Source organism: Coturnix japonica, chromosome 26 (assembly GCF_001577835.2).
Source record: "Coturnix japonica isolate 7356 chromosome 26, Coturnix japonica 2.1, whole genome shotgun sequence".
Lineage (NCBI taxonomy): Eukaryota > Metazoa > Chordata > Aves > Galliformes > Phasianidae > Coturnix > Coturnix japonica.
In genome coordinates, this window is record NC_029541.1 from 928044 (window position 1) to 955046 (window position 27003).

The window sequence follows — 27003 nt, forward strand, 5'->3', positions numbered from 1 at the left end:
CCGCCGGGCCTCGATCCGCCGTTGGAGATCGGCTCCGTCGGGGCAGCGCCGAGGGGCGGCTCAGCGGCTCAGCGGCCCCGCGGGGTGCAGCGGCCCCGCGGGGTGCAGCGGCGCGGGGCTGCGGCGCGGCCCGACCCGGCGGTGCTGGCGGGGCAGGAGGTTCCGCGGGGCTCCGCACAAAGGCTCGTGGCCAACGCTCGGAGCTCGCGCTGCAGGTCGGGCCCTGCTCCCCGCTGAGCGCTGTGGCCGCTCCGGGCCGTTCCCGTCACACCTCACACACCCCCCCCCAGCCCCGCAGCGACCCCGGCCCGGCGCCCCCTCACAAAGGCGCGTGACGGGGCGGGGCGGCCGCCGCCCCCTCCCCCCGCCCAGCCCGGGGCGGACTCTTTTTCTCTCTCGTTCTGGCTCCGTGCCCCCCCCGCCCCCTCCCTTCCACCCCCCACCTCCCGGCGGACGCGCACGTCCCGTTCGAGGCTGCTCGTTGGTCCCGGCGGCCGGCGGAGGATTGTTCGGAGCCGGCGGTCGGTGGCGGCGCGGCCCGGCCCGGGGCCATGGCCGAGTTCCTGCCCCCGCCCGAGTGCCCCGTCTTCGAGCCCAGCTGGGAGGAGTTCGCCGACCCCTTCGCCTTCATCCACAAGATCCGGCCCATCGCCGAGCAGACCGGCATCTGCAAGGTGCGGCCGCCGCCGGTGAGTGCCCGCATGGCGCCGCCGGGAGAACGGCCTTTGTGTGGCGGCCCGGCCCGACAGCCGGTACCTCCGGGGCCGATCCCGGGCAGGTGGGCCCGGCCCGCAGCGCCCCGGCGCCGCCGCGGAAGTTTGGTCGCCCCCGGGGCCGGACGGGGCCTTTCCGCCGCCCCCCCCGCCCCCCGTTCCCCGTCCGTCCCTCGGCCGCCTCCAAGTCGCTCCAAGTCCCGTTGTCGGCCCGTTTCGGGCTCGGTTCTGACCCTGCCGCCCCGCTCTCCCCGCCGCGGCCCGTCCGCGCCTCCCCCCCGCCGCTCGGCCACCAAAAGTTGCGGCTCGGCCCCTGGCGCCGTCCCGGGCCGCAGTTGGGGCTCACGGCCCCGCTGTGGAGCCGCGCCGGGGTGTCGCCCTCCATGTTGGCATTGTGGGGCCTCCGCTCCGCGCTCCCCGCCCGGCCCGGCCCCGCAGCGCCCGTGGCTCCGCCGTCCGTGCGGGCGGTAAGTGCGCAACTTGGACGACCCCGCGCTCCTCAGCCGGAGTTTGGCCGCCGGCTCCGCTCGCCGAATCCCCAGCAGACATGGCCACCATTTTAGAACGCGATCCTCGCTGGGAACGGTCGGCGGCTTCGTCTTGATCCTCGTCTCCCGGCCCGGCGCCGCGCTGTGCTCGCAATTGCGGTGCGGGTTCCGTTTTTCTTTTGTTAGCTGACCCCGTTTGCCGGGAGCCGTTCGATCTCAGCCCCGCGGTTTGAACGCGGTGGTTCCATTACGGGGATCGACGGCCCCGAATGGCGAGGAGAAAAAAAAAAAAAAAAAGGGGGCTCGGAGTGTAAATCTGATTACGGAACGTTTGTGAATCGCCTCGTCTCGATGCGCTCCGAGGGTGGCACGGCCGCCTCGGGCCACTCGGGGCCATCCCCAGCCGGGGCTGCAGCTCAGCTCCGCACTTTGGCGGCCGGAGCGCTGCGGGCGATGCTCGGAGTTGAGAGCGCTCCTCAGCTCCGCGCTGCGCTCGTTGCCACGGATCCCATCGGCGGCCGAATCGAAGTGAAGTTGGTGCCTGAGATGGAGCTTTGTGCCGGAGGAGCAGCGCGGGGCTCCAGGCAGAAGGCGGAGCTGAGCTCTGTACAGCGCTCCCGGCCGGCACCGAGTGCCCTGAGCCCATAGAGGAACGGGGCTGAGATGGTTTTCATTATATGGCCAAGGCTGAACTTATGTAATCTTTTATTTGAGGAGCAGAATCCCTTTGGATGCGTATTGTCGGCGCTTGGAGCAGAGCAGGATTTCTATGGAGATGTTGTTTTTCCTTTTGTGGTTTGTTTTAAGGATCTCATCGATGTTTCTCATCTGCTCGCACGCAAAAACCAAAGCACGACAATAAAAGCTCCTCCTGAGCTTCGATATCTGGTAGAGAGGCAGAGATGAGCAGCTCTCTGAAGGAATAATGACTGACTACAGCAGCTCTCATCTCCACTTATAAAGGCCGATATCCCTCTGTATGATCAGATGGGTTTGCTGAGCTGTTTAGAAGCGGGATGAAAACGGAGCTCCGAGGGTGGAACAGCCCATAGCTGTGCAGGGTTTGGCTCCCACCGCCCCCATCTGCCCCATAATGGCCCCGTGGCTGTTCCTGCGCCGGCCTGGAGCATAGAGGGAGCCCTTCAGGCCCAACGCCTGACGTCGATCCTGGCCTTCCTCCTGGAAACAGGAGAGCAGTATTGAGCTGTTGTTGGTTCCTGTAGGATCCAGTGGTTTGCGGGAGGTGAGATGTGAATTGCATCCACCTTCTTATGCAGAGCTCTGTACATGCCAATGGAACGTGTGGGGATCTCCCTGTGTCCCAGAGGGGCTCTTCTCCTCCGTGCTTGGCCTGTGTGGTTGTGCCATCCAGGGTCCATGTTGAATGTAGTGCCTTTTTGCACTGATTTAGGCATAAACTCTTGTATAATTATCATCTGATTAACCCTGTGCTGTTCTATCTGACCACAGCAGGGAATGGTGTTACGTGAGGCTGGTGATTCCCAGCAGTGTGGCAGGTTGGTCACTGCTCCGAGCTGCAGAGCACAAAGGGAAGAGCTCTGTGTTCTCCAAAGGCTGGGGACGTCTCCTGCCCTGGGAGCTGTATGTGAGTGGGCACCCAATGCACAAAGGAGGGCATCAGTGGGGGCTGCTCAGTGCTGGAGGTCGGGGCAGCAGCAGAGCAGTCTGTGAAGGAGACAGTGAGCACCCAGTGTGTGTGTTGGGGATGGGGGGTGTTGGGTGAGGGAACGTCCAGGGCTGTGACAGCAGAGAAAACTGCTCAGCACGGCTGGAATTTCACAGTTTCCACTTGAGTGCTCCAGGGAAGCTTTTCTTCCTCCTTCATTCCAGTTTGTTCCAGCCATTGCTGATGACTTTAGTTTTGCTCTCATTTGGATGACTGTGGGACACTGCAAACCCAGTGTTAGCTCCTCCTTTCAATATCTGATGGAGCTGTAAGATGGAAGAGGATGGACTCCACAGTGGGATCTTTGTGATGGGATGAGAGGAGGTGGGTTCAAACTAAAAGAGCAGGGATTTAGATTGGTCACACAGTGCTGCCCCATCCCTGCAGCCCCCCAAAGGCAGGGCAGGGCTGTGAGCACTGCTGGGGCTGTGGGTGTAAACATTCCTTCAGATTTCCAGCATAGCTTGAAAAATAAAAGGTAAAAAGTAGAGCGTGTCGTGCTGTTCTGCTCCAGTTCTGCTCGAGAATGGACCCCTCTTTCCCTTGGGTTGTGGAGCTCCGTTGCTGCAGTGAAGAAATAACCGACAACAATTACTTCAGCTTTCCTTACTATGGTCAACAGTCCCAAAATATACAATGCTGTACGACATGCTGGAGGCATTTCAGCTCTCCGTGGCCTAAACGTAGGGATGGAGAACATTTGGGCTGTGCTTTGGATGATGTGAGGATGGAGAACGGCGGCCAAGGCTCCCAATAACCCACAGTGTGCACTGATACAATGCAGGAGGTCTGCATGGGTGAACCTGGAAGCTCACAGCACTTGGCACAGCACTTGGACACGACCGGCTCTTTCCAATGGATCTCACAGCACTGGGAAGCTTTGAGAGGAGTCGTGTTCCTGGTTTTAAGTTCTCCGTGGCTGAACGGATCATTGGGTGCCCTATGGGTGGGATCTGGGGTTGGTTCTGCCCTTTACCATGGCACTGTTGGGTTCAGTCGGTCACACTGTCACCATCTGAGGGCTGTAAACCAATTGAGTGTGTGTCAGGACTCCAATTACAATCATTGTTATTCTGCAAAATAGATAACGTGCTGAAGGAATCACGGATTATCTCAGCTTTAATGAGGAATTACAGCCAAGGAGAGGTTTCTGATGGGCTTTCAGAACCTCAGGCCACAGCATCTGATCTCCATGGAAGGATCTGGAAGGACGAAAGAGGTGACCTCGTGCACATGGCAGGTTGGGGTGTTGTGGGCTGATCTTCACAAGCACTGGATGTGATGAAGCTGGAACCTCCCAAGTGGGACTCAACATGAAGCTTTTACCTTTAGGAACAAAGGGGCTGAGATCAGAGCTGGGCAGTGTGGCTGTAGTGGTGAAACCCAAAGCAATTCTGGGCTGTGGCTGTTGGACGAGGACATGTTTCCAGCTCAGCTCCAGCCCAGAGCTGGTCTGCATTTAAAATCCCTCCTCCTTGTTTGACAGGTTTCCATTTAACAGAGGTTATTTTACTGTATCAAGTGTGGGCTGAACACACTGGGTTACCTTTGGGAGTGCTTCTGCTCAGAGCCATGGCAGCCTGTTGGTGTTGGAGCTGCAGATGGAGCAGCAGCTCCACAGGGTGGTATGGGAGAGCCCCGGGCACAGTGGGTGCATGGTGGTGTTCCTGGGGTGCTGCAGCTCTTGGGCATGGTGCTGGTGATGTGGATAGATGCTCCTGGTGGGAGCATGGCGAGTGTTTAGACCTGAGATGTTGACCTAACTGAAAGAAGGTTCATTGCAGCTAACAGCAGTGGGAGATGGCCTCCAGCTCCCCCGCCTCCCAGCCACGATGGGGCTGGGTGTGCTGCTCCTGTCCCTGTGGTTGTTGCTCAAGGTCTGATTCCTCCTTCAGCGAGCAGCCCTCCCACAGGTGGGCACCTGGCTTTGCTAATGCAGAAGTGACCCCAGGCTGGGGCTCAGCAGAGATGACCTGGCAGTGCGTTGGGGAACCTGCTGCCCTCACAGCAGGGAAGCTCCTGAGCTGCCCCACGTTGTTCTCCCCATGCTGGGGCTGCTCACTGTTGCCCTGTGTCTGCTCCTGCCCACGCTCACAGCACAGAGGTGCCATGTCCTGTGCTGGTGGTCAGACCTGCCCTGTGATTCCCACCTTGCCGTGCTGCTCCAGAAGCGTCCTGCTGGCCTGAGCTTTCATTGCTCTCCATGTTTGGAATTGGCACGGAAACTTCTGAGTCTGGAGAGCCGCTCGGTGCTGCAGGCTCCTCTTTTGGCAGTGATTCTGTTGGGAAGGATTTGTGATTCCTTTTTCCGTTGTTAATCTGCGGTCCATAACAGCCCGGTTTGATCTCCAATGAGAAGCACTCAAGGAAGGAGCTCATCTCCCCCAGGGCTGTGCCTCCAGCTCTGCCTGCTCCCCCAGCCCCGTCTGCACAGCGCCGGCCCCAAGCAGGTCACAGAGGGATTAATTCCCCTCCACAAGCTTTATGGGTGAGCCCTGGCACCTCTGTGCTGCTGAACGGCTCAGGTCAGTCCTGCAGAGGTTCCCTGGTCCAGATGTCCTTCGAGTGCTTTCTTTGTATGAAAACATGCACCTAAATCCAAGCGCTGCCTTCATCTGCCAGCAGCCACATCGCACCTTCACATGGATTGGGAACAAAGGATGTAGGTCATGTGTGCGGGGTGGGCATCCCGGCAAGCTGCTGTGTTAACTGAATGAGTGCGTGTTTCTATGGCAGGAATTGCTGAGCTCTTCCTTTGGATCTTACTACGACGCTGTCTAGCAAAAGAATGGAAGTGACGTGTTGTCTTCTTTTTGTCTCAGATGGGAAGGATTGCATCTGAAATGCTGCTTGTGCCCCTCGAAAGGCGCAAAGAAGTAGGAGAGATTTCAGAACCATATCAGGAGGATGGTCTTTACTTGCAGCGCTTGGAAGCTGTGTGTGTGTAGGGGAGCAAAATGCACAATCTGTGTGTAGAGAAATGCTGTGAGCATTGCTTCCAGGAGGGGGATACAGCCACGGATGGGCAGCAGGAAGCCATGGAGTCCTTCAGACAGCCTGAAGCTCCACGGGCCTTAATGAGTTAATATTAATTTTACTTTGCATCTTCTTCATCATCTGGGGCTTAAACAGAAGCTGCTAAATATCGTTCTCATGGCTTTTATTGACTTACAGCTCAGATTGGGGTTGTTTGGGACTTGCTAATGGATTGGTGACCCCAGGGCTGCCTGCTGGCTGTGCCTGGGTGCTGCAGGTGATGCACTGGTAACAAGCTGGTGGGATACAGAGCAGGTTGTGCAGTGTCTGTGGATGTGTTCTGGGAGCCCCAGGGGGACGGGGTGGGTTGCAGGCCCATACTGAAGGGCCTGCTGGGCACATTGGTAAGCCTGGAAGCTTAAATAGTTATGATTTCAGCCTTGATGTATCAAAAATGCCCTGTAGGATCCCAAGACTCGTCCGTACTGCCTTGGGGTTCAGGCTGGTTTTGTGTGTTGGACAAAATACGTGTCTGGGAGTCCTTTGGTCTTTGGGTTTGCAGGTGTTCTGTGACTCCACATCCCTGCTGCAGGCTCTGCTGGGCACAGCACAGTGAGCCACGGGGTGCACTGAGCCCGGCTGCTGGCATGGCTGGTCATTGCTTCCCATGTTGCTCATGGCTGCTTTAGCACCAGGTCTCATTTCCCTGCTGAAATAAAGGATGTGCAGCTTGTAACCCCAGCTCGTTTGTGCTGAGTGCACTGCAGGGACACATTGCATCGCAGGTGTCTTTCCCGGAGCAGAGCTCTCCCATTTCAGTAGTGCTGCGCATGTTATCTTCATTCTGTAATTAGTGATAATCAGATTGCTTTATAAGTAATAAATTACTGTCAAGTTCAGATCAAATCTAATGTAGTTCAGCAAAGCTGCCTGTTGCCAAACCACCAGCACGTGATCAGTGTCAAGAGATCTGAGAGATAAAGTTCCTTTATAGTCGTATTTACAAACAGCAGCGGCGGTTTGCAGGTATTTTGTTTTGGTGGTGATCCTCAGGTTTAATTGCTCGTGCTCTGGTTGCTCCCAAGTGTTTGCAGATGAGGAATGAGGAGCTGGAAGCTCTCCTGCTCTGTGCTCTGTGCAGGGCAGCCCCATTCACCTCCTACCCTGTTGATGAGGCACTTCTGTTTTCCCAGGACTGGCAGCCTCCATTTGCATGTGATGTTGATAAGCTTCACTTCACGCCAAGGATTCAGCGGCTCAATGAGTTGGAGGTAAGCTGTAAAGCCACACATTGCCATCTCTTTGGTTTTTTTCCCCTTTCATTATGTTTTTCGTTGCTATTGAGCTCTGTGTGACTTCAGCCAACAGCATTTGGTACCTCTGCACATCAGCTTGGAGTTAACACACAGAAATTTACGTGTTCCAGCAATTACATAAGGCATTCCAGCCATAAAAAGTGAAATTAATGCTCGTTAAAGGCACTTTTAAGTGGCTAAACTTAAATTCTCAACACTGTACCTTTTCTGCCCTCTTTTTGTGCATCTACAGCATCTTTTAGAAGTAGAAGAGATGAAACACATAGAGAGAGCTTTAAAAATAACAACCCGTGTGGAACAGTTAGAAAATGAGGTTGGTGCCAGATCTGTTTGTGAGCTCTTCCATTCAGTGCTGGCATCAACTCGGGCCTCAACAAGGCAGAGGTGGGAGCAGTGGGCAGGCAGGGGTGGCTGTGGCTGCACCAGTGCTGGGAAAGGGAAGCACAGCCTGCACGTGGCACGCTGCTCACTTGTTGTTTTCCAGGCCCAAACCCGAGTGAAGCTGAACTTCCTGGACCAGATTGCGAAGTTTTGGGAGCTCCAGGGCTGCACGCTGAAAATTCCACACGTGGAGAGGAAGATCTTGGATTTATTTCAGCTTAATAGGGTAAGGCTGCTAAAGGGGGAGCTCCCCTGGAGGTGGTGGTGTGATGTTGTGGCTTTCAGGAGTTGGGGCTGTATATGAGCTGGAAATGTGTTACTTTACTTAAGCTGGCTTAGATAATGTGATGAAATAATAGGAAATGTAATGGTGGGAGTTGTCACCTGGGCATGGGGATGAAATGAGATGTTCAGCTCTTCTGTGGTTGAACTTGGAAACAAACTGGTCAGGAAGAAACTTAAGTTTATACCAGGAAGAAGCTGCTGAACAACAATAGGTAGAAAATGCATTTCCATGAGGGGTAGGGGAGTGAAAAATCAGTCGCTTTTGAGATGGAGCCTTTAGACCTGTGGAGGAGACTGTGTGTCCTGATAGTGAGGGCTGGGATTCACCACCCCCAGGGATGGTTCTTTACCCTTCCTTTCATGTAGGGTAGTTCCTGTTTGGTTGGTTCTGAGCCCATTTCATGTTGCAGTGAGAAAAGTGGTTGTGGAGCAGGGGGAAAAATGCAGCCAGGCCATCCTGAGGAGTTGGCTGAGCTGCTGTTTGCTCGTCGCATGCAGTGCTGACTTGTCTGCTGAGCAATCCAAAGAAGGTTGCAATTCCTGACAAGGTGACATGCTCCAGTTACAGCTTCTACATAATCTTCATATCTTTTTATTTTAATTGATAGTTTTAGAGTCATAGGATGAGTTTTCTCTATTAAAGCAGTAACTCTGTTGTGTCTCTGTCTCCTTTCACCCTCACAGTGCGTTCCTTCAATGCCGATCACCTTAGTGTTAAACCTGCAGCTGTTTTGTTCTCTTTCAGCTAGTTGCAGAAGAAGGAGGGTTTGATGTCGTTTGCAAAGAGAGGAAATGGACCAAAATAGCCACGAGGATGGGATTTGCTCCTGGCAAGGCCGTGGGTTCACACATCCGTGCGCATTATGAGCGAATTCTCTATCCTTACAACTTATTCCAGTCTGGAGCCAGCCTGCTGGTAAGTGTGTTGTGTCTGAACTCAAATCCTATCCATGTCAGAGTGTCTCTGTTAATTTTGTGTCAACAGAGTCTTTCCAGCGCCCGCGTTTCATGCTTTACAGCATGCAGTTAATAGTGTGCAGTCTGTGGTGATGCTGCAAGCCATGTAAAGAGCCACAGGAAAGCTTGTAACCAAGAGTAATGTTTAGAGCTGCTGCTAAATGGGATTCCTCAAGGTAACCTCATGGCCACCAACTGGAATACAGCCTTCCTGTATTTCCTCTCTGTATCATACAGAGCCCCCCAGTAATGACTGTTCTTACCTCCAGTGTAATGGTTTTAGTGCTGTCTTCTGGGCTTTCCCTTTGTTGAGCTGTGCTCTCTCTTTGCTTGGACACTGCACTGAAACAAGGCAAATGTGGCCATTTGTTGCTTTCTTTCAGTGTTTCATCCTTACTTTGTTTAGGAAGAGCTGTTTGCCTTCTAGATATTTGCTTTCAAGGATCGTATGTCCTCAGTTACCAGAAGGAGTAGGAACCAGGAGGAGTAGTGAAGGTTCAGGTTTCACATGAGGGTGTAATTGGAGGCTCCAGACCTTAGAAGAGTGGTTAAATCCAGCAGCATTCTGCCTGCCATGGCGTTGCTCTCCTATTCTGTTCACTCCTTTTCATCTCTCCCATCTTCTGAAGCGCCATTTTTCCCTCTCTTCCCTCCCCATCTCTGTAATCTGTTTTTCAAAGTCCGACTTCTTTTGTTGTCTGCAGAGAATCCATCCCTGTTCTCTTATAGTTCCCATCCTCTTTTCTCTGCTGCTGATAGAGTTCTGGTAGGAGCAGGCTCCCAGCACTGGGATGTGGCTGCAGCAGGTTGGGTGGGCTGGTTCAGATAAAGAGACTCCTCCTTTCCTTACTATTTGTTCTCTCCTTTAAAAGCAGGATGGAGAGCAGGCAGCAGTGTGGCTGCACATCACCTTGCTGCTTCTTGTGTGCCAGCAGCACAACGTGGGGCACTGCCAGGGCTTCATGTGTGCAGCTGGGAGTGTAAAGCAGCAACTGCTGGAGGAGTGTTGGGGCTGCAGCTCAGGGTCAGAAATGGTTTGGAGTTTGGAAGTGCAGTTGTAGTTGCTGGGCAAGAAAAAGGGATTTTGAAACTTGTTCAAAGTGGGACTGTTAAAACTGTCACAAATATTGTTCCTATTAACTGAGCATAGTAAATATGAAGGCCCCGTTCTGCATTCTTTCACACAAGCCAACAAATTGCTCAGCACAAAGTTCTTAATAGGAGCAGGGAAAGAAGTGAAGCAATCGTATTTCCAATTGTGTCTCTGCAGTGTCTGCAGAAGCCGGATCTCACCAGTGACACGAAGGACAAGGAGTACAAACCCCACGACATCCCACAGAGGCAGTCGGTGCAGCCGTCTGAAAGCTGCCCTCCTGCTCGCCGTGCAAAGCGCCTGCGGGCCGAGGTGAGCTGTGTGAGCTGCCCCATCTGTGTGCTCCATGCTGACCCAGCTGGGAGGCATCACCCAAGTGGAGCTGACCCAGGGGTTAATGGCACGGCGTGTTGTTGTGATGCCGTTTGAGTTGGGTATCTCCCCAGTCATTAAAACATAGAACGGTTTGGGTTGAGGGGAGCTGGCAGTGGTGCAGCCCCAGCCCTGTGCAGAGCAGCTCTCACTACACTATCTGTTCCCAGCCTGTTCAGCCAGCCCTGCCCTCAGTGCAGGGGGAATCCCAATGCACACCAGTGGTAAATGGTGGTTTATGAAATAGAAACAGATGTAAATATCCATAGCTTTGTGAAGTGTGTGATGCTTGATAGAGGAAAAGAAGAAAATCCAAAACCAGAGCTCAGGCCAGGAGTTCTGAGGAGCTCCATCCATGGGTGGGCAGCCCTGAGTTGAAGGGGCAGCAAAGGTTTTCCCAAGCACAAATGCAAACCCAGAGTGTTCTATTTAAGGGTGTTATGGGCTTGTTCATTTTTCCTCTCTTAATTCCTTTTTTCTCTTCATCAGGCAACCAACATTAAGACTGAATCTGATTCTCCAGAGGCGAGAACTCATAATCTGAGACGCAGGATGGGATGTGCACCTCCAAAGTGTGAGAATGGTGAGCAGAGAGCAGTAGGGTCCTCTGCATTGCACAGACATGGTTTTAAAGCCAGGCTTTAATTCAGCAGTTGGAATGATCCAGCACTGGCTGACGCGGGTACTGCTGGTGTTCAGATGTTGCCTCGGTGTAACCAAAGCTGTGTGTGTTGGTGCTTTGCTGCCATCCTGAGATGGGGCAGCAGAGCAGCCGATGGATGTGGCTACACTGCTGGCACTGAGCACAGCGTGCATTGGGGGTGAAGTAAACAGAGAGCCCTGTGCAAAATGTAACATCCTATGGCAGTCTTAACAAGTAATAACAAGCAAAATAACTAATAACCAGTGATGCTGAGTGTTAAATGTTTTATGTTGGTTTGCTTTTTACCTGCTGCAGCAGAAAAGGAAATGTACAGCGCAGTGAAACTTGCAGAGAAGAGAGAGCACGTTGGGGAGCAGGAGAAGGACAAATCCAAAGCCCGATCCAAAAAGCCCACCAGTGCTGTGAGTATCCCTGTGCTCCTTGGTGCCCCACACAGCTCCCAGGTGCTCCCGGGGTTCTCTGAGGGATGCAGTGATGTTTCCTGTCACTCATATCACAGTCAAACCTGGTGTGCTTTTTAATCACATGGTTGAAACAAAACTCTGTCTGTGCCTGATGGAGTGAAGATGCTTGCAAAGCTTTGGGCTGCTGCAAGCTGAAAATGATGGGATGGATGAGTTGCACAGTGTGCAGGACACGTAATTCGCTGGTCTCTATCTAGTTCCTGCTGAATTGTTTGAGGAAAAAGCCCTTGGAGGAGCCTGCAACTTCTGTGTGCCTCTAAGTGTGGGAGGCAGGCTGTGCTAAACTCTTGACACAGACCTAACATTGAGTGCACTTATCTGACTTCCACTGCAGAGGAGCAATGGGAATATGCTTCGCTGGGTGGCACAGTGACCAAACTGCTCTTTGGCCATGGGTTCCTTCAGTGCTCACATCCCTGCTCTGGCTGTGTTTTGTTACAGGTGGATTTGTACGTGTGTCTCTTATGTGGCAGTGGTAACGATGAGGACCGTCTCCTGTTGTGCGATGGCTGTGATGACAGTTACCATACCTTCTGTTTAATTCCACCCCTTCACGATGTTCCCAAAGGGGACTGGAGGTGCCCCCAGTGTTTGGCTCAGGTAATTGGATAAACAGCATAAGAGGGAGACTGAAAATCCTTTCCATTCTGAATGTGGGCTTAGGGACTGAAAGCACCATTTGTTATCACACAGTTGTGCAAACAAGGTGAGGGAGGAGGCAAGTAAAATGAAGGCCAGGTGTGCTCCATGTTGCACAGCTGTCATTTGATGCTCTGCAACCACAGACTGCTGTGCATTAACACGGCTGAAATTCCAAAGAATGCTTTGGATTTAATGGGCACCTTCCTTTTGTATTTCAGATGGGAGTGGCATCATATGCTTCACTATGGAAGCTTTTGCTTTTGTTTTTTTAGCTGTATTAGAGGAAGAAGAAATTGTGGCATTGACACATTGGGTCATTAATGTTTGTACGCATTTACCCATCAGTTTTGTTGCTTAGTGAATGAAGAGCAGAGGGTCAGGCTGCTCCTGAGTGCCCCTTCCAGCTGTTCCTCTGCCACTGTGATTTGAGGCAGTGGTTCCATTTGGGTCCACCTTCCTGCCCCCATTATGCAGGGCAGTCGTAGCTCACCTGTGTAAAATCAAAGTGTGAGATGTTGTGTGGCAACACATCACAGAAATAATTCCCTTTGTGATTGCAGGAGTGCAATAAGCCTCAGGAAGCGTTTGGCTTTGAGCAGGCAGCACGGGACTACACGCTCCGCACGTTTGGGGAGATGGCAGATGCCTTCAAGTCCGACTATTTTAACATGCCAGTCCACGTATGTTCTGTTTTCATCCTGATGCCATAATGCAGTTTGAATGTTCTGTGCTTATTGTAAACATGGGATTGGGTGGGAATGAGGGAGAGGAGGAGAATCCAGGTTTTGTATGGGGAAGAATTGGCAGCACAGAGGTTCCTGTTTGTGCTGGTGGTGTGCACTGAGCTTTGTATGTCCTCTGTGTGTGCACTCCCTGTGTGTTACATTCCCATCTTTGTCACACATAGATGGTCCCCACTGAGCTGGTTGAGAAGGAATTCTGGAGGCTCGTTAGCACCATCGAGGAGGATGTTATTGTAGAATATGGAGCTGATATATCATCCAAGGACTTTGGAAGTGGGTTCCCAGTTCGAGATGGGAAATTCAAAGTGAGACCAGAAGAAGAGGTGGGTCCTTATCAGTTCACTGTGTGTGTTTGTATCAGTTCTCTGCATTGGTTCAAAGCAAAATAGTGGAACTGGTTTGCAAAGTGTTTGCTTTGTGTATCTGGTGTAGAACTTGAAGAGAGTTACATCAGTTGGGCAGAAATGAAATACGTGGTGATCGCACGTTAAAAGCCATAGGTTTACCACAGGAGTTAATAAATAACTTGGAGATTAAAATAAAAAGCACAAAACAATCTTGTTTTAACAAAGCAGGTCAGATAAGGTTACTGAGAAGAATCAGGACAACAGAGGTTTTGTTCCTTGACTAATTGACCCATTCCTGGTGTTTTTCAACTGGAAAAGATGCTGCTCTTCTCGTGTTCTTCTGGCAGCCACACACTGTTGGTTTATTTCACTTCATGTTTGTTAAACTCTTCATTGTTCAGGAATACCTCGATAGCGGCTGGAATTTAAACAACATGCCTGTGATGGAGCAATCAGTCCTCGCTCACATTAATGCAGATATCTCTGGCATGAAGGTACCTTGGCTGTATGTGGGGATGTGCTTCTCCTCATTTTGCTGGCATATCGAGGACCACTGGAGCTATTCCATCAACTACCTGCACTGGTGAGTGTGGGGGATTGACTCGATGGAGGCTCCGTGTCCCTTTCATTCACCCTTTCCTGAAAGCACGTTCACTGAGCTCAGCTGAGGGCACCACGTGGTTCTTCATTGCAGCCTGAGATGTGATGCCCTGTTTGCTGTGTTTGAACATTGGTCGTGTTTTGGAAGGGAACATCCATCCTCACCATGAGAGATGCAGTGGATGCCCCATCAAATGCTTTGTTATGCTCAGTGTGAAACTGGAAATCATGGAGGTTCTCTTAAAACCATTTAGCTTCTACCAACAGCCGTAGGGCCCCGTGTGCTGTTGTCTCTCATACCTTTGTTCCTCCATCACCTCTCCTCTTTGTGTCCATACCCCACTCTGTGTCCATAGCTGAGCTCCTGACTGCTGTCGCCCATTGCTCAGCGCACAGCAAGGAGTGGAATCCTCCATGGCTCACTTCTTGTTATTCCACAATGTTTAAAATAAGCTGTCTGAAATGTGAGCAGTGCAGAACGCAGGTCTGGAGGAGGGACCTGCATAAACTGTGAGGACTGAGGAGAGCACATAATCCTTATGTTTCCCCCTGGTGATAAACCCTTCTTTTGACGTGGTGTATTTAAGCAGAATATCTGACAGGGTTGTTTATAGTTAAGTTTTTAAATAATCTTGCAGGGGAGAGCCAAAGACGTGGTATGGAGCCCCAGGGTATGCAGCAGAACAGCTGGAGGACGTGATGAAGAAGCTTGCTCCAGAACTGTTTGAGTCTCAGCCAGACCTCTTGCACCAACTTGTCACCATAATGAACCCGAATACTTTGATGGCCCATGGAGTGCCTGTATGTTGGATTCCTGCACTGCTCCCCCCTGACTCAGCCCTCTTTCATCTGCACTGCATTCTGCTTCACGCTTGATAATTGAAACGACTTCCATTGCAGAGATGTTGGGGTTGTTTCCATGTGTGTTGTGTCTTCCTTGTGTGGTGCAATGTGTCTGTGTGGACGGGTGGGCAGTGGGGTCATTGCTTTGGGAGCTGCTTGGCAAATCTCTGGAGCTCCACCTTAATGTAATGTATTCCTTCATCTTGGATGGAAACGGTGGCCAGAGCTCCCGCCGTGCCTGTTTAATCAGACCCTTGTTTTTGTCAGGGGTCCAAAACCTGTTAGTTCCATTCACCTGATGGCGGCTGTGTTTTCTCCTAGGTTTATCGGACCAATCAATGTGCTGGAGAGTTTGTGATCACCTTTCCAAGAGCTTATCACAGCGGCTTCAATCAGGGTTTTAATTTTGCTGAAGCTGTGAACTTCTGCACTGTGGATTGGGTGCGTTCCAAACCCAACTTCTTATAAAGCATGCAGTTCCAGACTCGTCTCTAGGTGTCATACAGGCTGTGTTTTACTGCTGAGGTGCAGACCTGGCCCCCAGCTCAAGATGAAGCTGTTCTTATGTTGCTGGAAGCTGAACACAGTGAGCTGTGGCTGTGTGTGCTTCCTCTGCCAGAGGTCCTAGTGTCTCTTGTGCTGTGCTTAGAGTTAGGGGTGTTGCTGCTAGAAGGGTTTGTCTCAGCCTTTCCTTTGGTAGTAAAACATCATGGCGTAAAACATCAGTTCTGTAATGTGCATTTCACAAAGAGCTCTGTGTTCACATTGATTTTTGTCACTGCAGTTGCCATTGGGTCGCCAGTGTATCGAGCACTACCGCCTGCTGAGCCGCTACTGCGTGTTCTCTCACGATGAGATGATCTGTAAGATGGCCTCCAAGGCCGACGTCCTCGATGTCGTGGTAGCATCTACTGTTCAGAAAGACATGGCCATTATGATCGATGATGAGAAGATGCTGCGTGAGAAGGTTCAGAAACTGGTAAGTTGGGGGAATACTGCAGTGAAATGAGACAGTGCTGAGAGGCCCTGCAGGGCCCGTCTTCCCATCTGCCCTCTCAACAGAGATTTGTCTGCCTCGTATCTAAATGTTATTGCTCACCTGGTACGTTCAGCTTCTGAAGGAATAGACACGTGTTTGTTAACACTTCTGCAGGGGGTGACTGACTCAGAGCGAGTGGCGTTCGAGCTGTTCCCCGATGACGAGCGGCAGTGCTATAAGTGCAAAACCACTTGTTTCATGTCTGCTGTTTATTGCCCGTGTAAACCAGGACTGCTGGTGTGCTTGTATCACGTGGAGGATCTTTGTTCCTGCCCTACCTACCAATACAAGCTGGGGTAAGCAGATAAGCTGTGTTCTGGAGATATTTGCTGTGGCTGAGCTGTGTTGGTGATGCTGTGTTGTCTTTGGTGGTCCTTTGCAAGCAGAGCTCTCAAAACAAAGTTCCATTCATGTGCTTGTGCACAAAGATGTTTTCTGTTCAGCATTCAGCTCTTGCTCTATGATGGCAGAGATTGCTGAGCAAATTAATTTGCTTTATGATTTATAACAAGGTCATCTTTGCCTGCGTTACTTCCAGTCCTTGTGGAGTAACCTTTGGTTTGCCTTTGTTAGCCCTCCTTCCTGCTGTCTTTTTTTTCCTGCTCTTTGTCACATCTCAGCCCTACACAACGTACTGTCTGTGCTATTGGAGCTGCTGTATGACTGATGTGGGTGAGGTGCAGCACGCAGTGGTTGCAGCTCTGAGCTGTGAGCCCCTTGGGGCCGTTATGTTGCTGCTGAGTTGTATGGGCAGTGAGCTCTGCTCCCTCAGTCTCTGTTGAAGAGTTTGACCCCTGTGTTGCTCCCAGGTACCGCTACACGCTGGAGGAGCTCTACCCAATGATGAACGCCCTGAAGATGCGTGCAGAGTCATACAATGAATGGGCTTCCAACGTTAACGAAGCCTTGGAAGCAAAGATAAGCAATAAAAGAAGTGAGTGCCTTCCCTTTATCTGCAGCATGCTCTGTTATAATCCTGATTGTAAAGGGTTTGATTTTGGAACCTTAGCAAGTTTTGTCATATGTGACAATCAAAAGAGATCATATTTAATTTCATGGTTCGAAGTAAATATTTCAGCTCTTGTACTAACAAAGTGTCTTCCCCAAAAGGTCTCATCAGTTTTAAGGCTTTGATAGAAGAATCAGAACTGAAGAAGTTCCCGGATAATGACCTGCTGCGGCACCTCCGCTTGGTCACACAGGATGCAGATAAATGTGCCTCGGTTGCACAGCAGCTCCTTAATGGCAAAAGACAAACCAGGTATGTGCTGTTGTGTGTCTGCAGCAGAACATGAGCCACGTGTCAGTGCTGAGAGACTGACAAATAGATGGAGTCTTTTTGTTTTCTTGAGAGCCATCTTTATGGGGAGGTTCAGCTCTCCTTCATGTGAGCCATATGCAGCTCCCAGTCTGCTCTGCTCTTCCATCATTCCCTGAAGGCAGAAAGTGGTGGTGATGCTTTCAGATGAGCAGCTCCCGCTGAGCTGCAGTCCAGGTGTCCTCGTGGCACAGGGACTGAGAACTGCTGGGGCTGCCAACGTCACTGCATTCATTGCTCCTTATGGAAACCAAAGTGTGTGTTACCCAGCTTTGTGATGGTGGCGCTGCTCTGAGGGCTCTGAGGAGCACTTACATACAGTACATCTTCAGGTTATCTGTTGATGGAACCTGAAGGCAGGGCATTTTTTGTGTATTCCATTCCTGGGTATCTGGCTGCCTGCTCCTGCCAGCATGTTCTGTGCAGGAATTGAGTTCCCATTGCAGTTGTATGTCCTGCAGGGGTGTTGTTTTCCTCATTAATTTAAACAACGCGTTGTGGGTTCAATTGGAGCCAGCATTGTAAGAGATTTCTTTCCCTTCCTGCTCATACTGGCTTGGCACCAGAGAGCTTTTTAATGCCAGCTGGTTGTGCAGCACTGAGCAGCCTCTCGTTTGATGCATAGCGTTTAGGTAAAAATGATGATTTCAGCACAGAGAGGATTTCTGAGAAGTGCCTGCACGACCTGCGGGTATCAAACCCATTCAGAGGTGGGATTTGCTCCTCTGTCAGCCTGGGCACGGGGAGAGCTTCCTACAATAGGCATTGCAACAGAACTGCATGGTTTACCCACAATTGCTTTGTGTTCTGGAAAGAAGTCTGAGTTGGTTCTGTAACAAGCTGGTGCTCTGCCCAAGCTGAGGAGCCGTTCCAGAATATCGTTTAATATGAAGGAGTGTTTTCAACAATAGTTTATTCTGCTCTCATCAACTTGAGTTTCCCCCTATGTGAGCCCTGGGCTGCGGGATGCCTTGGGGTGCTGCGCTGCGTGTGAGCAAAGCCCATTTCACAAGAAATCAGAAGCAGATTTTGGAGCGGGTTAGATCTGGATTTAGTGGCATCTGACAAGGTTTAATTGGGTGCAATTGCAGGTATCGCTCCGGAGGAGGGAAATGCCCCAACCAACTGACTGTGAATGAGCTGCGGCTGTTTGTCAGGCAGCTCTATGCCCTCCCCTGCGTGCTCAGCCAGACACCACTGCTGAAGGTAATGTGGGCTCTGGGGGGGGTCCATGGTCCCTTCATTCACCTTGTGAAGCTGTTTGTGCCAAGGATGGAAGCTGGCAGGATTTCCAATGGCTTTAGAGGCTCTGTCAGGTCTGGAATATGGGACTCAGATATTGTAGAATTCTGTTTTGTTTTGTCGCTCTGAAGTTCTCTTGTTTATATAAAGCAGAGTTCCAGGTAGAGCAGATAATCCACACAGTTCCGATGTTCTTGAGCAGGGCAGTGTCAGACACGTGCAGTTGCAGCATTCTTTAGTGTTCTCCACAGTCCTAATGTAGGAAGTGGGAGTCACAGCTGAGCAGTGGGAAGCTGCAGCTCAGACATTGCTCAGTGCCTGCTGCCTGGGTACAGGGAAAGGACCTCAGCATGCAATTGTTTACATATCCAAACTGGGGAAAAAGTAGGATTGCTTTTAGAAGGAAAAAGGAAGAGAATAAAGGCAATTCCTGCTGTAGGATTCATACTGATGCCTGAGTTTCTGCCAATTGATTTGTGGTTTGAGGTATCTCTAAAGAGGCTTTGTTTCCATCATAGAATTACAGGGATGTTCTTCAGGCTTCATAAACATCCCAGAACAAAGCCAGGAGATGGCACTGATGGAGCACTGAAGTTCCCTTCAGAGCCTTTTGCTCCTCATGGGACACCCATCTCATGGCAGAGCTGGTGCTGCTGGAGGTGTCACTGTGGAGGAGGTGCCCATAATGTGCTGTGCACATCATTGTGCGCGTGGTAACGCAGTGGTTGTCAGCAAAATTAAGCTGAATGTTTAAGGTTGCACTTGAGTGTGTAGGAGGTTTGGCAGTCTGATTCGTTCTGTTTCATGGATGCATTTGTGTGTTGCAGGACCTTCTTGATCGCGTGGAAGCTTTTCAACAGCAAAGCCAAAAACTGCTCTCTGAAGAAATGCCGAGTGCTGCAGAGCTCCAGGAGCTCCTGGATGTCAGCTTTGACTTCGATGTGGATTTACCCCAACTTGCTGAGCTGCGGGTCCGGCTGGAGCAGGCCCGATGGCTGGAGGACGTGCAGATGGCTTCGTCAGAGCAGAACTCTCTCACTCTGGATGATATGAGGCGTCTCATTGACTCTGGTGTTGGCCTGGCTCCCTACCCAGCAGTTGAGAAGGCCATGGCAAAGCTGCAGGAGCTGCTGACTGTGTCCGAGCACTGGGATGACAAAGCCAGAAACCTGATAAAGGCCAGGTAGAAGCGGGATCTTTTGAGATGAGAATGGTTGGCTTTGTTTCTGGAGGGGCTCCCTGTTGTGGCTGTGCCAGGCAGATGCTTGTGCTGTCCTGGAGGGGGGTGGAGATGGGGCTGAGTGACAGGATTCTCTCCTGTACAGCCCTGTGTCAGTCAGGTGGGAGGTACATGCCCAAACTGAAATACTGGGAGGTCATAGAACCATTAAGGTTGGAAAAGACCCCTCAGGTTGTGCAGTCCAGTCCAGCAGCACCGTGCTGCTAAACCACAGCCCTAAAACTCCCAGGCTTTCCATTATGACAAACAATACAAAAGCAAAGTCAGTCACAGCCAAAGCCTCAGAGCTCAGGATGGGTAAGCAGTGGTCCTAGCACAATTTCAAAGCACAGCTTCAGTCAGAATCATGTGTATTAACTTACACAGCTTCCCTTTGCAACTGCTGATCCTTAACCTGACCAGAAAGCAGGAAGAAATGACGAGCCATGTAGAGCAATGGCTGTGTCTGACATTATTTGACACTCATGGGAGTGGTGCATATCCCACCAGTTACATTTAGGATCACAGAACCTAAGTGTTGTTCTCTGCTCTCTGAAACATCTGGTCTGGGATCTCACAGCTGATTCTGCAGTGGGGTTCAGTGTGTTGGGAGCACTGAGTATCCGCCCTCAGGAGCTGGTGGATGTTGGATCTCCCTGGAGCCCAGATGTGTATATATTTGAGCTTCCTGTAGTTAGCATTGCCAGCAGGAGCCTTCAGCACACAAACAAACATTTCTAGGGACTCTCCCTGTGTTGTTTGTGCCCCGTGTGCTCAGTGCACATCTCTGATGCTCAGCACAGCGCGGTTGCTCGGTGAGCCCTGTGTGTTGTGGCTGCTTTACATTCAGAGCTGTTTCTCATGCCCAGGCCAAGGCAGTCGCTCAGCAGCCTCATGGTGGCAGTGAAGGAGATAGAGGAGATCCCTGCCTACCTCCCCAGTGGCACGGCACTGAAGGACGCGGTTCAGAAGGCACAGGACTGGCTGCAGGAGGTGGAAGCTTTGCAGGTGCGTCAGCAGAGCTGTGGGCTTCTCCATGGGCAAAGGGAGCTGCTGTCACATCACCGCTGTGTGCATGGCGCCATCAGCAGTGCCTGCCCTGCAGTGTGGTGTGATGAGCCCTGATGGCTGTGGGTAAACTGACCAATATTCCCTTGCCCTGGCTTAGCAGTGAGCCCAGACTGTGGGTGTGCTGATGTTTTCAGGTCAATCCAACCTTGAATTGGGATTTTAATAGCAACTTATTTTGAGGTTTTATTTAAACAGTCTTTCGTAGGCATTAAATCCTTTGAAAGACCAAAGTGCGTTCCAGCTTGGCTAACTTTTGTTTGAAGGTTATCATGAGATGGCTTAATCAAAATGCCTCGGATTGTGAAATTCTGGCTGCTGGGGGTGGAAACGCGTCTCTGTGTGCTGGGGATTCAGGCTGCAGTTCCATGCAGGTGTCAGCAGGCGGCTGTGGGGCCGTGCCCAGCAAAGCTTTGGTCCCCGAGCTGTGGTTGTGGTGCTGGAGGTTGTGCACAGTGGTTCCCAGGCACCACATCAGCGCCTGTTGTGGCAGTGAGCTCTGTGCTGCTGGGCTCCTCGTGGTGCTCTGCCTTTAGTGTGACCCATTGAGCTCCTCATAGCATTCCCCATTTATAACCCCTCAGGTTGGAGGGCGCGTGCCGGTCCTGGATACGCTGGTGGAGCTGGTGACAAGGGGCCGTTCGATCCCGGTGCACCTGGACTACCTGCCACGGCTCGAGTCCCTGGTGGCGGAGGTGCAGGCGTGGAAGGAGTGTGCAGCCAACACGTTCCTGTGTGAGAACTCCCCGTATTCCCTTCTGGAGGTAAGAGAGCTCTGCTCTGCGCAGCACCACTGCAGCGAAAGCATGTCCAGGTTGTGGGATTAACTCAGCGAATGGTGGGAGTTGTTACCCCTTAGGATTGTACTGCTGATCATAAAGTGATTGCACTGTGCTGTGCTTCTAATTATAAACTTCAAGCACAGTGGGTCAGCCCTCAGTTTTCCACCTTCCAGCTCCCCCTGATTCCCAGCTGAGCCCAAATCTGTGGTGTAAAAACTGCAGGAATTCCTGATCCAAGGGGTTGCATGTGGCTGCATGAAAGCGGTGTGAACACAGTCAGAGCATCACATCCATAGTGCTCCTCTGCCCACCAGGTGCTTTGCCCCCGCTGTGATATTGGGACTCTGAGCCTGAAAAGAAAGCAGAAGAAGCTGAAGGAGCCAATGCCAAGTGGGAAGAAGAAGAGCACCAAACTGGAGAGCCTGAGTGACTTAGAGAGAGCTCTGAGTGAGAGCAAGGACACTGCGGCTGCGGTAAGCAATGCAGGTTGTCTTGACCTGGAGCTTCTTCTTGCAGTCTGTTTGCATTGGGTGTTGTTATTTGTACAAGCTTTGTGTCTCTGGTCCTGGTGGAAAAGCAGAACTGTGGAATCTCATCACTGCGTGTCCTGGTGGCTTCCCTTCAAATGCTGACAGCTCTGAGGGGAGGCGGGCAGGGCTGGAGCTCAGCAGACAGGAGATGCTTCTGAGCATTCCCATGCAGAGCTCCCTATGAGCACAGCTCACAGATCTCATCTCTCTGCTTTCAGATGGCGACGCTCGGGGAAGCGCGGCTCAAAGAGATGGAAGCTCTGCGCTCCCTGCGGGCGGCCAACGAAGGGAAGGTGCTGTGCAGCGAGGAGGACACGGAGCTGAAGGTCTGCGTGTGCCAGAAGGAGCCGGCTGCTCCCATGATCCAGTGTGAGCTCTGCAGAGGATTCTTCCACATCAGCTGCGTTTCTGTGCCCCACACTTTACAGGGGCCACGCGTGTGGCTCTGCCCGCACTGCCGCCGCTCGGAAAAGCCACCTTTGGAGAAGATCCTTCCTCTGCTGGCATCCCTACAGCGCATCCGCGTGCGGCTCCCCGAGGGGGATGCCCTGCGGTACATGATAGAGAGAACTGTGAACTGGCAGCACAGAGCGCAACAAATGTTATATTCAGGGAATCTCAAACTTCTACAGGACAAAGTTGGCTCAGGATTGCTGTACAGCAGGTGGCAGAGCACTGCGGGGCAGCTGCCCGAGACAAACAAGGTGAGGCTGAGTGCCCTGAGCAGCCCTGGATGTGGGTGGGATGTGGTCAGTGGGAGCAGCGTTGGACGCCTGTCTGCTTTTTGGGTGCTCTGTGTCTCCTTACAAAGACTGGCAAGACAGATTGCTTATGTTTTGCTTTACAGACATAAGGGTTCTTAGTTACAGTGTGTGTGTCTGTCCTCCAGCGACAGCTCGCTGTTCCATCCTGCTGGAGTCATGAGAACAGCGGCTCCTGAAGGACCTTTTCTTCCTTCTGCTTCTCCCTGCTCCTGGGCAATGATAGGCTGCCACTAATGGCAGTGCTGAGTGATTGTTTCTAGGAGCTCTCAGTATTTGATTAGTCTTTGTGTTCTTATCTTACAAGTGTTGGAATGGAGACACAGACCTTCCTGAGCTCTGAGCAGAGGCTCAGATCAGGTGGTTTTCGGCAGAGGGTCTTCATCCCTCCATCCCTCTGTGTCACTTATGCTAAAACTCCCAAGCTGGACCTTGGCTGGAGCTGTGTGTTGATGGTGGGATTCTGGGGGAGTTTGGGACCTCCTCTGATAAAGGTCTCTATCAGCAAAAAGGGCAGGACAGAGCCAGGTGTGTCACTGTCCTGGTGTTCCTGAGATAATAAACACAGGGGAAGAAAGCCTGAAACAAAAGGTCTGTGCAGCATAAAGGATACGAACCACCTCGAAATGACACGCACTCTTGCTTTAACTACATGATCCTTGAGGTCCCTTCCAACCTGGGTTATTCTGTGATTTCAGGTTTTGCCTGAGTAGCCTCAATTTGCTTATCCAACTGCCTGTTCTGCCCAGGGCTGGGGCTGCTCTGTGCTGCCTGTACAGCTGTGCTGGGGCTCCACTTTATAAGCAGCAGCAGTGGGGGAGCCCAGGAGCTCAGTGCGGCCATGGGGGGTCCATCCCTTCTTGGGATGAGCTGTGACCAGAACCTCCCTGCATGGACTTTGAGTTTTCTTCTTTGGATGATGTTCCTAGGCATTGCCCACATGTCCTGCAGCAGCAGTGCCTCCCATAGTACTGCAGCCATAGTACACTGCACAGAGGGGACAATGGGGTGAGAGAAACTAACCAGAAAACCAATTGTGAGCATTGAAAGTGAAGGGGGTTCAGAAAGGGGCCCGGATGCTCAGCATGAAGGCTGGGTGCTCCTGTGAGAGGTGTCAGGAGAGGCTTAGGAAGGAGCTGGGCCAGCTGGGGTGGTGACCCTGAGGGCTGTGGAGGTGTCACCATGGCCTTGGTGTGCAGTCTGTAGTGCTGCTTGTGTTCCAGGTTCAGGGTTTAGGAATCCTGTGCAGGAATGCAGCTCTCAAATAAAGGCCATGAGTTGAGAGCTTTCATTTTGCAGCTGTTTGACACTTGAGGCCAACATGCTAATGGAAATGCCTGTGCGTTGTGTTCTGTTCTGTCTTCTAGGTTTCTCAAACAATCGGAGCTATGTCATTCTCCATGCCTCATGACTGGGATAACAGAACCATATATTTACATTCTCCATTTTCTACAGGACAGCAATGCATCCCACTTCATGGTTTGTAATCTTCACTTTGATACTTTTCTTTCTTTTTCTTTTCTTTTTCTCATGTGTTTGATGGAGGAGAGGTTCCACGTCCAGCCTTAGTTTTGTGCTTCCAAGTAGGAGCACTGTAGTTTGGTACCAGAAAGCATTGAAATGGGCCGTGGTTGTGAGCTGCCCTCTCTGGGGCTGTTGCAAAAGGCCCCATATGTGTTCTGTGGGGTGGGGGTGGTGCCCATAGGGCAGGTTTCAAATGCAGGGCTCACCCTCAACTCTTCCTCCTCTCCTCTCTTGGCTTCACTTCTGAATTCCGCTCTGTCCATCTCATCCACTCGTGCTGCAGTGAGGAGCTCACTACGCTAAGTTTTGTCTTCAGAGGAAGGAAGGAGAACGATGGCCTGGCACAAACTGCAGGCAGGGGAGGATAAAATCACTGCGCTGCTCAGTATCTTCTATGGAAACCTTTAACTCTCATTTTTAACTCTGAGCGGCAAAGAGGGAACAAATGAGAGGAAATGTGTTGAGTTGCAGATGTAAAGTCTTTTGTGGGTTTTGTTCTCATCGGTGCTGACATGGAGGGGTTCCTTCTCTTCTCTCTTTGGTGGCAGTCGTCAGCACCGAGCTGGATGAGCTGATGATGGAAGCGCAGCTGCTGCAGGTTTCCCTGCCTGAGATCCAGGAGCTGTACCAGACCCTATTCACAAAGCAAAGCCCCGCTCTGCAGGCTGAGCAGAAGCCATCGGTCGGGCCGAGCAATGAAAAGGTGAATGTCTGAGCATGGGGGTCAGCATGGGGCAGAGTGGGCATCATACTCTGTGTGTGTGCTGCTAGGGAAGGTGTTTCTCGTACCCAAAAGCAATGGAGAAGTTAATAATGTGTGCAATCCATTGGATGGCAGTTGGGACCTGATGCGTTTCTGCACTTTGAATGTGGATTTAGTGATCCTCCTCTGTGTGATAAACACATCTGTCCCTGTGCTGAGGGCCCCGCTGGCTGCCCCTGGGGCACTGCATGGGCAGGAGATGAGAGTCTTGTTTATAGATACTCTCATTAAAGCATGATGCTGTCCTTTGCTCCCCTATGCAGCGCTCCCACAAGCACTGCTTGTACTGGAGGCTCCTCCTAAGCACGGAGTTTGGTATATTGGAGTTGTGTTCATCAGCTGTATCCTCACCATTTATCAAATACCTTTGTGACAGAACGAGTGCTGCCGGGGCAAAAAGGATGGGATGAGTTACATGGAGAGAAAACTGAAACGCCGCTTCGAGAGGGAGAACTTCTGTGATGAGAAGAGAGCGAGGGTAAGAAAAATGAGAACACCCAAAAAGAAGAAACTGAAACTGAGTCACACGAAGGATCTGAGCAGCAGCAGCAGCAGCAGGATGGAGAGGGAGAGGGAACGGCTCCTGGAGGTGCAGCGCAGCAGTGAAAGTCATTTGGTTCCCTCTGACACGTCGTTCTCTGAGCAGGAGGACTCTGAGGACGAAGATGCCATCTGCCCTGCAGTGACGTGTCTGCAGCCCGAGGGAGACGAGGTGAGTGGAGGTGGGACCACTGAGCTGGGAGCTGCTGGCCTGCAAAGTGCAGTGTGAGGGTGGGGAGGGGTCACAGTCTGGGGCTGGTCCTGCCTGAATGCCCCAGGAGCAGCAGGGAAGGGGAGCAGGGCCGTGCATCACAGCAGCAATGTGGGGCTGCAAAGGGACTGGGGGGGGTGAGTGGGAACGTGTTCACTTCCACTCCTGGAATATAGTCACAGCCCTGGAACTCTGTGCTAAGAAATGGGGAAGGGTGGCATTGCCTGCAGCGTGAGGGGCTGGGGTGCATTTCCATCCATACCCCTGGATGGGAGGGGGGTTTGTGCTTCATATGGAGCTGGGCTGCAGTGATTTGGGTGCCTGGCGTGCAGTGGGTGCTGTGTTCTCATTAGGATCAATGGGGTTGAAAAGCAACTCCTGAGTGCCTCTGAGCCGCAGTGTGTGTCCATTCCTCCTTAGGTGGACTGGGTCCAATGCGACGGCAGCTGCAACCAATGGTTCCACCAGGTGTGTGTGGGCATCTCCCCCGAGATGGCTGAGAAGGAGGATTACATCTGCATCAGCTGCGCCGGGAAGGGCTCCCCGTACAGAAAGTGAAAGTGCCAGCAGAGCCTTCAGGACTGGAGCAGAGAGAGCTGTGGAGTTTTCCATTGGAGAACCAGGCTGCAAATGGTGCTACTTGTATCCTCACGGGATCATTTTCCAGAACTCCAAACGAGTTGTTTTGTTGGGTTTTTTTTGGGTTGTTTTTTTTTTTTTTTTGACACTTTTTGTATTCTCCCCTTTGATCTCTTTGTGGTTGTGGAGGTTTCAGGAGCTGGATGGTGGGGTTGGGGGGGGGGGTTGGCGGGGTCTGGGCCGACTCAGACGGCACTGATGGGGGAAGGGGCACCTTCCTTCCCTTGGACAGCATCGATACCTCTGGGATGTGCAGCCCCACAGCGCGGGGTCGTTCCTTGTGGGAGGAGCTCCCTGTTTACTCTGTTCTTCACCCTTCAGAAGACTTTTTAGCTTTTGGGTTTTTTGGTTTGTTTCTCCCCCCCCTCCCCCTTTTTTCCCTCCCCTCCCCCCCTTTGTTTTCGGTAGCTTTAGGTTTATTTATCTGAGCAATAACTTCTATGTCTGGTTTCAGCGACCTGATTGATTGACAGCTGGGGGGGGTCGGCGTGTTGCTTGTAGCATTGGTTGATGTACAGAGGGCAGCTGGTAGATCCCATAGTGTGGCTGAGGGGCCGTGATGTAGAAGACATAAAGGATTAAAAACAAAACAAAAAAAAAAAAAAAAAGCTCTGTAAAGTAAATTGCCACAGCTGTATTTTGGCTTTTTCTCTCCTTTTATTTTTTTTTCGGTTTTTTTTTGTTTTTTTTTTGGGTAGCTTGTATCAAACGTTGCAGTTTATATTGTGGAATAAAAACCCCTGGTTATGTTATAAAATGAGATGGTGTTTGTAGAGCTGCTCCAAAACAGAGGGAA

At 51.6% G+C, this 27003-nt stretch overlaps 1 protein-coding gene across 1 annotated transcript; it reads left to right on the forward strand.

The window, feature by feature from the left end:
* The first annotated feature begins 435 nt into the window (after positions 1–435).
* Positions 436–26967, forward strand: KDM5B (lysine demethylase 5B). Its single transcript, XM_015884840.2, has 27 exons — positions 436–689; positions 7058–7135; positions 7665–7787; positions 8592–8762; positions 10074–10208; positions 10758–10851; positions 11230–11333; positions 11838–11996; positions 12599–12718; positions 12946–13104; positions 13530–13711; positions 14367–14529; positions 14893–15012; positions 15356–15550; positions 15725–15906; positions 16420–16544; positions 16721–16871; positions 18020–18134; positions 18998–19353; positions 20259–20397; positions 21042–21221; positions 21554–21712; positions 21988–22473; positions 23898–24009; positions 24603–24757; positions 25194–25529; positions 25989–26967. Exons 1-27 carry the CDS (start codon positions 552–554, stop codon positions 26124–26126), a joined length of 4575 nt encoding a protein of 1524 aa, XP_015740326.1. The 5' UTR covers positions 436–551; the 3' UTR covers positions 26127–26967.
* The last annotated feature ends 36 nt before the right edge of the window (positions 26968–27003 follow it).

Coding starts and splice junctions, on each gene's coding strand:
- KDM5B (XM_015884840.2), top strand. CDS start 552: ATGGCCGAGTTCCTGCCCCCGCCCGAGTGCCCCGTCTTCGAGCCCAGC. Junction 7,136..7,664: donor AGCGGCTCAATGAGTTGGAG/GTAAGCTGTAAA, acceptor GTTGTTTTCCAG/GCCCAAACCCGAGTGAAGCT. Junction 21,713..21,987: donor GCAAGGACACTGCGGCTGCG/GTAAGCAATGCA, acceptor CTCTGCTTTCAG/ATGGCGACGCTCGGGGAAGC.